General features: G+C 50.4%; 1 protein-coding gene across 1 annotated transcript in view; it reads right to left on the bottom strand.

Annotated features, from left to right (window-relative positions):
- The window catches only part of LOC124720151 (probable cationic amino acid transporter), a 444,710-nt gene that overhangs the window by 145,154 nt on the left and 285,077 nt on the right, over positions 1-14,479 (bottom strand). The window contains exons 4-5 of the mRNA XM_047245457.1: positions 7,509-7,717; positions 3,576-3,747 (exon numbers count right to left, since the gene is read on the bottom strand). Of these exons, the coding sequence (XP_047101413.1) occupies positions 3,576-3,747; positions 7,509-7,717 (381 nt within the window). The remainder of the gene's footprint in view (positions 1-3,575; positions 3,748-7,508; positions 7,718-14,479) is intronic.

The following is a 14,479-nucleotide window of genomic DNA, read 5'->3' as shown; positions in this document are numbered from 1 at the left end:
CTGCGACAGCTAGACCAAACCACAACAGTGCACTACAGCCACACTCGTAAACACGGTCGTCATCGTAAACATGTCCCTGCAGATGCTGCTCGCCGACCGTGGCCCGTGTTTGTTACAACACGCAACTGAACGTCGGAGGTTTCAAGCGTCAGCTTTAGGTTACAATATCTCCGGATGTAATTAACATTTTACAATGCAACAAACGGCACTGATTACGTATTTGTTTATATGTTCAGATGTGCTAACAAAACTAACGTGGTTCCATTTTAAAAAACGTAGGTTTGTGTTAAAAAACACACTTCCGTGCATTTTTATATGGTTTGTATTAAACGATTACACTAGCCCCTCTCCTCACGTTCGGTCCGTGAAATCGGTTCGTCAGTATTTGATGTGGTTTACGAAATATATCCAGCGGTAACGTTAGGTGACTCACCCTGTATATTAGTTACACATTATTTTTTTAAGAGATATAATAAGTACTACAATAGGGAGACTCAGTTTGGGGCATCAGCTGTAAAGAAGAGATAGTACAGTGTGTAAACTTTTAGATGGCAGACCTCTCCCTAGTCCTGAATCGGCAGAAGTCGGTAAACGTCGGGAGGCTTCGGTAGGCACGCAGTTTCGACTGCTGCCAACATTACGCAGCTGACTGTGTTGTACAAGGTAGCCATTGTCGTCTGCTTCGTTGTTGTTTTGCGCTGTACTGTTCTGCGTGTTTTTATTGTGCAGTTGTGCTAAAAATTATCAAAATTAGTGAAGAGGCAGTTGCTGACCCATCTCGGGAGTCGCCAACAACCCCTATCGGTAGGCCTACGGTTAGAAGGAAACCAGTATTACGTAGCGATGCTCGCAAAATTATATTGCGTGTGATTGAATGCTGCGAAAGGGAGCAGAAGAAATTGCTTCACCCCATTTACAAATCTTCAGTGAGAGCTGCTACGTACACAGGACAAAGCATTAGTAGCATTGGAAGATTCGAACAGTTTTCCAAGAATCACCCTGGCGTATCACCACAGACGCCTGGCAAGAAAAGGCGAGTTTCCATTTCAGATATTTTGTTCGCGATCACTTTGAAGGAGCCCCCTATTTCGTCAGAATGACCTTATATTTCATTTTTCCTTGCTACTGTATTGCTCTGTATGGAAACATCACTGGTTACTGTATTATTTCGAAACACATTCATATTACAGTACATTTCCAAATTAAAAAAAAAGTGCAGTGCAGAAGGCATTTTCTTATAAATCTTTCTCTCTTTTAACTTTAAAAGAAGTGGAGAAATCGAAGTAATGATCGATGATTTCAACCAGCGTGTCATTCGCGACACGATAGCGGAATTTGATTCAGTGTGGAAGATTGTGCCGAGCCTGCGAACACTGCTTCCAGTTTTGCACGACAAAATAGGCTGGAAGTGGAGTATTATCTCGCTGAGAAAAGTACTTTTGTCTATCGGATTCATATGGCGTAAGGTGGAAAACAAGAGGAATGTGTTGCTAGAACGTCCAGACATTGTGCACTGGCGATCTCATTTCATTGTTGACATGACGAACTTCAGGGAAGCAGGCAGAGAAAAACTTTATCTCGATGAATCGTGGATCGATAATAACTTAACGTTTAATAAATGTTGACAGAGGAAGGGTGACTTACGTGAAGAGAGTGTCGTTGGTGTCACAACATGGGGGAGCGCATAGTAGACAAACATAAATACATTCATTTTTATATATACACTGCTGGCCATTAAAATTGCAACACGAAGAAGAAATGCAGGTAATAAACGGGTATTCATTGGACAAATATATTATACTAGAACTGACGTGTCATTACATTTTCACGCAATTTAGGTGGGTAGATCCTGAGAAATCAGTACCCAGAACAACCACCTCTGGCCGTAATAGCGGCCTTGAAACGCCTAGGCATTGAGTCAAACAGAGCTCGGATGGCGTGTACAAGTACAGCTGCCCGCGCAGCTTCAACACGATACCACAGTTCATCGAAAGTAGTGACTGGCGTATTGTGACGAGCCAGTTGCTCGGCCTCCATTGACCAGACGTTTCAATTGGTGAGAGATCTCGAGAATGTGCTGGCCAGGGCAGCAGTCCAACATTTTCTGTATCCAGAAAGGCCCGTACAGGGCCTGCAACATGCGGTCGTGCATTATCCTGCTGAAATGTAGGGTTTCCCAGGGATCGAATGAAGGGTAGAGCCACGGGTCGTAACACATCTGAAATGCAACGCCCACTGTTCAAAGTGCCGTCAATGCGAACATAAGGTGACGCAGACGTGTGACCAATGGCACCCCATACCATCACGCCGGGTGATACGCCAGTATGGTGATGACGAATACACGCTTCCAATGTGCGTGCACCGCGATGTCGCCAAACACGGATGCGACGATTATGATGCTGTAAACAGAACCTGGATTCATCCGAAAAATGACGTTTTGCCATTCGTGCAACCAGGTTCGCCGTCGAGTACACCATCGCAGGCGCTCCTGTCTGTGATGCAGCGTCAAGAGTAACCGCAGCCACGGTCTCCGAGCTGAAAGTCCGTGCTGCTGCAAACGTCTTCGAACTGTTCGTGCAGATGGTTGTTGTCTTGCAAACGTCCCCATCTGTTGACTCAGGAATCGAGACGTGGCTGTACGATCCGTTACAGCCATGCGGATAAGATGGCTGTCATCTCGACTGCTAGTGATACGAGGCCGTTGGGATCCAGCACGGCGTTCCGTATTACTCTCCTGAACCCACCGGTTCCATATTCTGCTAACAGTCATTGGATCTCGACCAACTCGAGCAGCAATGTCGCGATACGATAAACCGCAATCGCGTTAGGCTACAATCCGACCGTTATCAAAGTCGGAAACGTAATGGTACGTATTGCTCCTCCTCACACGAGGCATTACATGAACGTTTCACCGGGCAACGCCGGTCAACTGTGTATGAGAAATCGGTTGGAAACTTTCCTCATGTCAGCACGTTGTAGGTGTCGCCACCGGCTCCAACCTTGTGTGAATGCTCTGAAAAGATAATCATTTGCATATCACAGCATCTTCTTCCTGTCGGTCAAATTTCGCGTCTGTAGCACGTCATCTTCGTGGTGTAGCAATTTTAATGGCCAGTAGTGTATATATAGATTTTAATGTACATGACGATTTCAGTTTCGTTGACGAACAACATTTAAAGCGAGTTTTACTTCCAAGCCTTTCGTCTACTTTCGTGTAAGCATGAAGTGTAATTTGTAGTGCCATCACTGCAACTGGTAGGCGTGCCTTGTCCCCACCCCTCCTCCCCCCTACGGCTCCCCTCCCCTCGCCAGCCAATGCTTTCTTCCTCCTCTCCCCGCACTCCCCTCACAACTCTGCCGTCTTACAGTTAACACACTGTACGGATGCTCGAAGAATGACTGTAGTCTGGAGGGAAATGTGAGAGTGGGTATTGTTAGTTATTACAGTTTGAACAGCTTCGAAATGTCGCGTTTTAACTCGGAGATGGAGCCGATCGAGCACGGGGTGTGGCAGCGAATGAGGCGCGGTGCGCAGTATCTGGAGGGGGCGGCTGTCCAGGGAAGGCGCGACTCACCGATGAGCGTGAGCATCATGGAGGAGGTGACGTAGGCGATCAGGATGACGATGAGCGACGCGACGATGGCCAGCGGGATGGAGCGCCGCGGGTTGGTCGCCTCCTCGCCCGTCGTCGCGATGATGTCGAAGCCGATGAAGGCGTAGAAGCAGGTCGCCGCCCCCGTCAGCACCTGCGGCACAATAGGTGGCGGATCAGCGGGCAGTCAGCGGTCTCACCAGCCAGCTGCTTCGACAAAGCCAAAATGGTTCAAATGGCTCTGAGCACTATGGGACTTCTTAGGTCATCAGTCCCCTAGAACTTAGAACCACTTAAACCAAACTAACCTAAGGACATCACACACATCCATGCCCGAGGCAGGTTCCAGACTGTAGCGCCTAGAACCGGTCGGCCACTCCGGCCGGCCGACAAAGTCAGACAACTACATCTACATCTACATCCATACTCCGCAAGCCACCTGACGGTGTGTGGCGGAGGGTACCTTGAGTACCTCTATCGGTTCTCCCTTCTATTCCAGTCTGGTATTGTTTGCGGAAAAAAGGATTGTCGGTATGCCTCTGTGTGGGCTCTAATCTCTCTGATTTTATCCTCACGGTCTCTTCGCGAGAGATACGTAGGAGGGAGCAATATACTGCTTGACTGCTCGGTGAAGGTATGTTCTCGAAACGTCAACAAAAGCCCGTACCGAGCTACTGAGCGTCTCTCCTGCAGAGTCTTCCACTGGAGTTTATCTATCATCTACATAACATTTTCGCGATTACTAAACGATCCTGTAACGAAGCGTGCTGCTCACTGTTGAATCTTCTCTATCTCTTCTATTAACCCCATCTGGTACGGATCCCACAGAGGTGAGCAGTATTCGAGCAGTGGGCGAACAAGCGTACTGTAACCTACTTCCTTTGTTTTAGGACTGCATTTCCTTAGGATTCTTCCAATGAATCTCAGTCTGGCATCTGCTCTACCGACGATCAACATTATATGATCATTCCATTTTAAATCACTCCTAATGCGTACTCCCAGATACTTTATGGTATTAACTGCTTCCAGTTGCTGACCTGCTATATTGTAGCTAAATGATAAAGGATCTTTCTTTCTATGTATTCGCAGCACATTACACTTGTCTACATTGAGATTCAATTGCCATTCCCTGCACCATGCGTCAATTCGTTGTAGATCCTCCTGCATTTCAGTACAATTTTCCATTGTTACAACTTCTCGATATACTACAGCATCATCCGCAAAAAGCCTCAGTGAACTTCCGATGTTATCCACAAGGTCGTTTATATATATTGTGAATAGCAACGGTCCTACGACTCTTCCCTACGGCACACCTGAAATCATTCTTACTTCGGAAGACTTCTTTCCACTGAGAATGACAGGGTGCGTTCTGTTATCTAGGAATCTTCAATCCTATTGACACAATTGGTCTGATAGTCCATATGCTGTTACTTTGTTCATTAAACGACTGTGGGGAACTGTATCGAACGCCTTCCGAAAGTCAAGAAACACGGCATCTACTTGGGAACCCGTGTCTATGGCCCTCTGAGTCTCGTGGACACGCAGATCCGGACTGAAGGGCCTAACACCGCTCGGCCACCGCGGACGGCGTCTGGGGAATGTCTTCGTGGCATACCATGGGGTGATCTCGTCATTCTCGAAAACGCAATGTATCAACACAAATATGCATCTATCCCTGGGGACAGTGTCCACCCTCGCATGCAGTTACTTTTTCTTTAGCATGATGGCAGTCACCAGCAACACAATGGAACGTGTCACACAGTTCGGAGTGTACTTGTGTGGTTCAAATGGCACCAGGATGAGATTCCCGCACTCCCTAGACCACCGGACTCTCCGGATTTAAAGACATTCGATAATCTGTGGGACCGCCTCAGCGGGGCTGTTCGCATGGATCCTCAACTGAGAAACCTACCACAGCTGTTCACAGCTCTGGGGTCGGCATGGCTCCACGTACGTGTCGGTACCTTCCAGAACCCTAGCGACTCTCTTCCTTCAGGCCTTACAGTGGTCCGCTACTGCAAAAGGTGGTTACTCGGGCTTCCGACTGGTGGTCAAATAAATGCGACTGGACTACAGCCTGGTCCATTGATCCCCGACTAGGCTAAATATCTCACGAAATAAGCGTCAAACGAAAAAACTACAAAGAACGAAACTCGTCTAGCTTGAGGGGGGAAACCAGATGGCGCTATGGTCGGCCCGCTAGATGGCGCTGCCGTAGGTCAAACGTGTATCTACTGCGTTTTTTGGAATAGGAACCCCCATTTCTTATTACATATCCATGTAGTACGTAAAGAAATATGAATGTTTTAGTTGGGCCACTTTTTTGCCTTGTGATAGATGGCGCTGTAATAGTCACAAACATATGGCTCACAATTTTAGACGAACAGCTGGTAACAGGTAGGTTTTTTTAAAATTAAAATACAAAAAAATGGCTTTGAGCACTATGGGACTTAACAGCTGAGGTCATCAGTCCCCTAGAACTTAGAACTACTTAAACCTGACTAACCTAAGGACATCACACACATCCATGCCCGAGGCAGGATTCGAACCTGCGACCGTCGCGGTCGCGCGGCTCCAGACTGTAGCGCCTAGAACCGCTCGGCCACTCCGGCCGGCCAATTAAAATACAGAACGTAGGTACGTTTGAACATGTTATTTCGAAATTACAATGAAATGAACACCCTTAGCTGCTTACAGGTGTTGACATACGTCAACGGGGACAGATGAAAATGTGTGTCCCGACCGGGACTTGAACCCGGGAGGCGTGCCAGAGATAAATCCCTGCATTCGCACTATCCTCTGCGTCCTCGGTGGCTGAGATAGATAGAGCGTCTGCCATGTAAGCAGGAGATCCCAGGTTCGATCGGGGCACACATTTTCATCTGTCCCCGACTGATGACCATAGCTGTTAAGTCCCATAGTGCTCAGAGCCATTTGAACCATTTTTTCATCTGTCCCCGTTGACATATGTCAACGCCTGTAAGCAGCTAAGGGTGTTCATTTCATTGTAGTTTCGAAATAAAATGTTCAAAAGTACCTACGTTCTGTATTTTAATTTTAAAAAAACCTACCTGTTACCAACTGTTCGTCTAAAATTGTGAGCCATATGTTTGTGACTATTACAAAAAATGGTTCAAATGGCTCTGAGCACTATGGGACTCAACTGCTGAGGTCATTAGTCCCCTAGAACTTAGAACTAGTTAAACCTAACTAACCTAAGGACATCACAAACATCCATGCCCGAGGCAGGATTCGAACCTGCGACCGTAGCGGTCTTGCGGTTCCAGACTGCAGCGCCTTTGTGACTATTACAGCACCATCTATCACAAAGCGGAAAAAGTGGTCCAACTAAAACATTCATATTTCTTAACGTACTACACGAATATGTAATACAAAATGGGGGTTCCTATTTTAAAAAAAACGCAGTTGATATCCGTTTGACCTATGGTAGCGCCATCTAGCTGGCCAACTATAGCGCCATCTGGTTTCCCCCTTCAAGCTAGACAAGTTTCGTTCTTTGTAGTTTTTCCGTTTGACGCTTATTTCGTGAGATATTTGGTCCGGTCCCAATCAATGGACCACCCTGTACAGTACTGGCAGAAATAGTGTTGTGACGGGAGGTACTGAGTGGTGTTTGGTTAGCTCAGTCGGCAGAGCACTTACGTGCGAAAGGCTAACATCGCGAGTTCGAGTCTCGGTCCGGCACACAGTTTTAATCTGCCGGGAGGTGTCAAGAGTGTATTACTGCACAGTACGTCACAGTAGGCAAACACCTATTTTGCGCTAACTTATTACCAGATAGTTGAATTTTACGGTAAAGTGCATTAGAGAGCTAAAAACGGGTTGACTTTGCAGCTACGTCTACAAAAGTAAAGGCAGACAGGCGCTGCGCACAAGAGAGCTGAGTGGACTCACCCCGGACCAGCCGAAGGGCAGGAAGCCCTTGGACTCGGACCAGTTGCGGCCGTCGACGTAGAAGAGGCCGGCCGACATGATGAACACCCAGACGGCCAGGTTGATGGCGTTGAGCACGTTGTTGAAGATGAGCGACTTCTTGACGCCGGCCGCCATCACCAGCGTCATCAGCAGCGTGATGAGGCACGCCAGGAAGTCCGGCGGCCGACCTGCGGCGCCGTCCACGTCGCCATCAGCGGCGCTCTACACAACACTACCCTGTCGCTGAAGCCCTTCGCTACTCTGCGCCGTACTGCTAAAATGCGGACCCCGCGTCAACTCCAAACTAGCAGATTCCTTTTCATGTTCAAAACCGGTGCTAAGGCCCTGTACTCTTTCTCTGCTGCAGTTCCACCTACACATTGCAGAAGCAGTCAAGGAAACAAAAGAACAACTCATACGTGTCATTAACAATCAGGGTGAAAGAATGAAACTTCCTGGCAGATTAAGATCGTGTGCCGGACCGAGACCCGAACTCGGGACCTTTGTCTTCCGCGGGCAAGTGCTCTACCAACAGAGCTACCCAAGCACGACTCACGCCCCGTTCTCACAGCCTCACTTCTGCCAGTACCTCGTCTCCTACCTTCCAAACTTTACAGAAGCTCTCCTGCAAACCTTGCAGCACTAGCACTCCTGAAAGAAAGGATATTGCGGAGACATGGCTTAGCCACAGCCTGGGGGATGTTTCCAGAATGAGATTTTCACTCTGCAGCGAAGTGTGCGCTGATATGAAACTTCCTGGTAGGTTAAAACTGTGTACCGGACCGAGACTCGAACTCGGGACCTTTGCCTATCGCGGGCAAGTGCTCTACCAACTGAGCTACCCAAGCACGACTCACGCCCCGTCCTCACAGCTTTACTTCTGCCAGTATCTCGCCTCCTACCTTCCAAACTTTACAGAAGCTCTCCTGCGAACTTTGCAGAACTAGCACTTATGAGAGAAAGGATGGTAGAGCACTTGCCCGCGAAAGGTACAACCTCCCGAGTTCGAGTCTCGGTCCGGCACACAGTTTTAATCTGCCAGGAAGTTTCATATCAGCGCACACTCCGCTGCTGAGTGAAAATCTCATTCTGGAAACATCCCCCAGGCTGTGTCTAAGCCATGTCTCCGCAGTATCCTTTCTTTCAGGAGTGCTAGTTCTGCAAGGTTCGCAGGAGAGCTTCTGTTAAGTTTGGAAGGTAGGAGATGAGGTACTGGCAGAAGTGAGGCTGTGAGAACGGGGCGTGAGTCGTGCTTGGGTAGCTCAGTTGGTAGAGCACTTGCCCGCGAAAGGCAAAGGTCCCGATTTCGAGTCTCGGTCCGGCACACAGTTTTAACCTACCAGGAAGTTTCATGTCAGCGCACAATCCGCTGCAGAGTGAAAATCTCATTCTGGAGACTGTAGTCTTTCTTTGCTACTGTCCGACCTCTACACCAAAGAAGCAATCGAGGAAGCAAAAGGAAGAATCCGGGGTGTCAATAATCAGGATGTGTCCTCGGAGTCTTTCACGACGGCATACTTGAATAAAACGTTTCGGTTTTCCAGCTGCGTCAGTTCGAATAAAATCCTCGAGCTTTCGACGGCCATCTCCGCCATCATCGTCAGGAGTTGACTGACTGCCAGGGCTGTTTTTTTTTCTTTTTCCTTTACTGTATTTCGATTCCCCCCCAAAGTGGGCGGGCTGGCAGCAGCCTATTACGCTGCTCTGCAGCCTACAGACTTTTTTAAAATGTAAGGAGAAGTTAAGAAACAATAAAAGCAGCCGATAAAACGGTGACTGAAATTGTAAAACGGCGGAAAATTGTGGAAAGTTAAAACATAACGCAAAGGGTTGGCAAAGCGAATAAAAATACACAGGATGCAGATAGGTAACATATTAGACAGGCAATTAAGAAACATGGCAACAGTCTGGGTTCTGTTCGCAAGAGGTAAAAAATCACACCCAGCGACAGTATGACCGCCGTTCGCAACACTTCCCAAAAGACATACAACATGCAACACTCACTGTAAAACATTCACTGTAAAGCACTGCACGAAAATGTCGGCACAAAGATGACACTCCCTAGCCGAGGGCAGATGGAGGGGGGGGGGGGAGGGACCTGGATGAGGGGGAAAACAAGGAGGGAGGAGAGGGAAAAACGAAAGGGGTGGGGAACCAAAGGAGTGAGAGGACTCATAAGGGGGGAGAGGGGCAGGGCAGACGCGAGAGGGGATGGGAGGAGGGAAATGCAAAAGGGCTCTGGGGACACAAGGGGGGCAGAGAGAGGGTAGGTGGGGAAAAAAAGAGGATGGAAGGAGGGGGAGAGGGAGCCCAGGAAAAGGACAGAGGAAAGGAGGGGGAGTGAGGATCAGAGTTGATAGGAAGGATAAATGGAGGGAGAGAGGGCATCATCTGGGAGGGGGAGTTGATGGAAGCCACCTTGGGAAAGGAGATGGTATAGAGATGGAGGGCAGCGGGGACACAACAGTGAAGACGTGGCAGGGGGCGGGGATGGGAGTGGTGAGGAGCAACCAGGGGTGAGGGGGATCAAGGCAGCGGGAGCTGTAGAGGATGCGGATATGTTCGAGGAACAGGAGCAGATGGGGGAAAGGAATCAGGTCATAGAGGATCTGCGTGGGGGACGGGAGGAGTATATGGAAGGTGAGGTGGAGTGCATGATGCTCGAGGATCTGGAGGGACTTATAGAATTTGGGGGGGGTGGGGGCAGATATCCAGGCTGGACTGGCATAACAGAGGATGGGACGGATTAAGGATTTGTAGGTGAGGAGGACGGTAGAGGGGTGCAACCCCTACGTCCGACCAGAGAGGAGTTTGAGGAGTCGGAGGAGGTTGTGGGCTTTGGGTTGGATGGAGTGGAGATGAGGGATCCAGGTGAGGTGACGGTCAATGGTGAGGCCGAGGTTGGTGAGGGTGGGGGTGAGGCAGACAGGACGGGCGCAGACAGTAAGGGAGAAATCCAGGAGCCGGAAGGAGTGAGTGGTACGACCTACAACAATTGCCTGGGTCTCGGAAGGACTGATTGTGAGGAGCCACCTGTTACACCAAGTGGCAAAAAGGTAAAGGTGATTCTGGAGAAGGCGTTGGGACCGTTGGAGGGGAGGAGCGAGGGCGAGGAATGTGATGTCATCGGCATATTGCAAGAGGTGTACTGGGGGGGGGGGGGGGTTGGGCACACCTGCAGAGGGGTAGAAGGTGTGGGAATTGGCATTATGGATGGTAACATAGGAGGAGCGGCAGGAGAGGAAGGAGGCCATCAGACGGATGTAGCTGACAGGAAGGGCGGAGGTTTGGAGTTTAAACAGGAGACCGGGGATGCCAAACACAGTTGTAGGCATTTTCGAGGTCGAGGGAGACAAAAATGGTGGAGCGACGGGAGTTAAGTTGGAGGGAGAGGAGACGAGTGAGGCAGAGGAGTTGGTCATCGGCAGAGAAGGAAGGTCAAAAGCCACATCGGGTGTCAGGGAGGAGGTGGTTTTGGCGGAGGTGATGATGGATGGGCCGGGAAAGGATGGATTCCGACGTGAGACAGATATGACGATAGGAAGAAGTGTCAATGGAGGCTTGTTGGGTTGGAGAACATCAGGATACCGGAGGTTTTCCACAGGTCGGGATAGAAGCCAGTGGCAAGGATGACATTGTAGAGGGTGGCAAGGACGGAAAGGAAAGAGGGAGGGTAGTGTTTGAGGTGGCGGTAGGTAATGCAGTCGTGGCCAGGAGCAGTGTTGCCTTTAGTGCGGAGTGTGAAGCTGATGTCCTGTGTAGTGATGGGAGTGTTAAGTTCAGATGGTGGTGTGTGGCCCAAGTAATGGAAGCTAGGAGCAAGGGGAGGAACAGAGGTATTTGTTCGATCCATGACGTGCCGGGGCAGTTTCGGTTTCTTGCTTGCATAGGCACGATGACATCATCAGCAGCGAATCACATCGACCCAATGTGGCGCGCGCGTGTAAGTCGACCCGAGCATCTAGCGGAGCTATTGCCCGTGGCAGCATCGGTGACGTAAGGTGGCGCCAGGGGCAGGCGCCACGTTTGAAACTGCCGCTCCAGCGTCGCGCATCTGTCTCTGCTTTCTTCGATGTCCAGCACCCGCCCCCATGCCCTGCTGAGTGTGCTAAGGCTAAACGGACTGTATTCCTCCCATGATGAGGAACAACTAGCTGTAAGTTAGGACGTCTGCCGCAGAAACTTGGGCTAAGACCAGTGTTACAGCCCGCCCCCAAGATACGATATATGTTGCGTCCTGTTACTGACGACATTGCTCTTCGGGTGTCCGTTGTGTGTGGTGTACCCTGTGAATGTGACAGCACGTATATCGGATAAACAATTCGAACGGTTGCGGAGCGTTGTACTGAGCACAAGCGCCATATAGAACAAAGTGAGCTTGACAAGTCGGCCATAGCGGTTCAAAATGGTTCAAATGGCTCTGAGCACTATGGGACTTAATTTCTGAGGCCATCAGTCCCCTACAACTTAGAACTACTTAAACCTAACTAACCTAAGGACATCACAAACATCCAAGCCCGAGGCAGGATTCGAACCTGCGACCGTAGCGGTAGCGCGGTTCCAGACTGTAGCGCCTAGAACCGCTCGGCCACCCCGGCCGGCGGCCATAGCGCAGAACTGCCTAGAAAACGAACATAAAATACAGTTCGAAAATTGGAAAGTGTTGGCTCATACGTCTACATATTGCGACTCAGTTATAAAGGAAGCGGATTCGTTTAAACAACAACAATTTCATCAGAGACCGGGGATGCACACTCAGCAGGGCATGGGGTCGGGCGTTGGACATCGAAAGAAAGCAGAGACAGATGCGCGACGAGGGAGCGGCAGTTTCAAACGTGGCACCTGCCCCTGGAGACACCTGACGTCACCGGTGCTGCCACGGGCAATAGCTCCGCTAGATACGCTGGTCGACACACACTCGCGCGCCACATTGGGTCGATCTGGTTGGCTGCTGATGATGTCATTGTGCCCATATAAGCGAGAGACTGTAACAGCCCCGGTGGAATCCACCCTTTCCCGGCGCATCCATCACCACCTCCGCCAAAACCACCTCCTCCCCAACACCCAATGTGGCTTTCGACCTTCCTTCTCTGCCAATGACCAACTCCTTCACCTCACTCATCTCCTCTCCCTCCAGCTTAACCCCCGTCGCTCCGGCATTTTTGTATCCCTCGACCTTGAAAAGGCCTACGACCATGTCTGGCATCGCGGTCTCCTATTTAAACTCCAAACCTGCGCCCTTCCTGTCAATTACATCCGTCTGATGGCCTCCTTCCTCTCCTGCCGCCCCTCCTATGTTACCATCCGTAATGCCAATTCCCACAACTTCTACCCCTCTGCAAGTGTGCCCCAGGGCTCTGTCCTCTCCACCGAGCGAGGTGGCGCAGTGGTTAGCACACTGGACTCGCATTCGGGAGGACGACGCTTCAATCCCGTCTCCGGCCATCCTGTTTTAGGTTTTCCATGATTTCCCTAAATCGCTTCAGGCAAATGCCAGGATGGTGCCTTTGAAAGGGCACGGCCGATTTCCTTCCCCTCCCTTCCCTCACCAGAGCTTGCGCTCCGTCTCTAATGACCTCGTTGTCGACGGGACGTTAAACACTAATCTCCTCCTCCTCCTCCTCCTCTGTCCTCTCCCATCTCCTCTACCTCCTGTACACGGCAGATACGCCCCAACCCCCCCCCCCCCCCTGTAGAACACCTCTTGCAGTATGCCGATGACACCGCATTCCTTGCCCTTGCTCCTACCCTCCGACGGTCCCAACGCCTTCTCCAGAATCACCTTTACCTTTTTGCTACTTGGTGTAACCAGTGGGTTCTGACAATCAATCCTTCCGAGACCCAGGCAATCGTCGTAGGTTGTACCACTCGCTCCTTCTGGCTCCTGGACTTCTCCCTTACCGTCTGCGCCCGTCCTGTCTGCCTCACCCCACCCTCACCTACCTCGGCCTCACCATTGACCGTCACCTCACCTGGATCCCTCATCTTCGCTCCATCCAATCCAAAGCTCACAACCTCCTCCGACTCCTCAAACTCCTTTCTGGTCGGACGTGAGGGTTGCACCCCTCTACCGTCCTCCTCACCTACAAATCCTTAATCCATCTCATCCTCTGTTATGCCAGTCCCGCCTGGATATCTGCCCCCCCCCCAAATTCTAAAAGTCCCTCCAGATCCTCGAGCGTCATGCACCCCACCGCGCCCTCCGTATACGCCTCCCGTCCCCCACTCGGATCCTCTACGACCTCATTCCTTTACCCCATCTGCTCCTATTCCTCGAACATATCTGCATACTCCACACCTCCCGCCACCTCGATCCTCCTCACCGCCTGGTTGCTCCTCTCGTCTCCTCTCCTATCCCCGCCCCCTGCCACATCTTCACTGTTGTGTCCCCCCTACCCTCCATCTCTACACCCTTCATCTCATTTCCCAAGGTGGCTTCCATCAACTCCCCCTCCAGGATGATGCCCTCTCTCCCTTCATCTATCCCTCCTATCAACTCTGATCCCCTCCTTTCCTCCTTCCTTTCCCTGGGCTTCCTCTTCCCCCCTTCCATCCTGTTTTCTCCTGGCCTAACCTCTCCAGCCTCCCTTCGCCTCCCCCCTCAGTACTTTTGTATTCCCCTCCTCTGCCTTCCCCACTCCCTGTCGCATCTGCCCAGCAGCCCCCACCCTTCTTATGGGTCCCCATCCTCCATCAGCTCTTTTCCCGCCTCCCCACCTCGCTTTTCCTCTCCTTCCTCTCCTCCCTTTTTTATTTTCCCATCATCTGTCCAGTTTCCCCCCACCTGCTCTCGGCTGTGGTCTGTCACATTTGCCAACTTTTTTGTGCAGTGTTCCAGTGACTGTTCAGTGTTGTTAGTCTTTCTCGTGTTGCGAACAGAAACCATGCTGTCGCTAGGTGTGAATTTTATGTCTTTTGCAAACAGACACCAGACTGTCGCCGTGTTTTTT

This window comes from Schistocerca piceifrons, chromosome 11, assembly GCF_021461385.2.
Source record: "Schistocerca piceifrons isolate TAMUIC-IGC-003096 chromosome 11, iqSchPice1.1, whole genome shotgun sequence".
Classification (NCBI taxonomy): Eukaryota; Metazoa; Arthropoda; class Insecta; order Orthoptera; family Acrididae; genus Schistocerca; species Schistocerca piceifrons.
The sequence above is the reverse complement of the archived record's forward strand: the minus strand, read 5'-3'. Positions and strand labels throughout refer to the sequence as shown.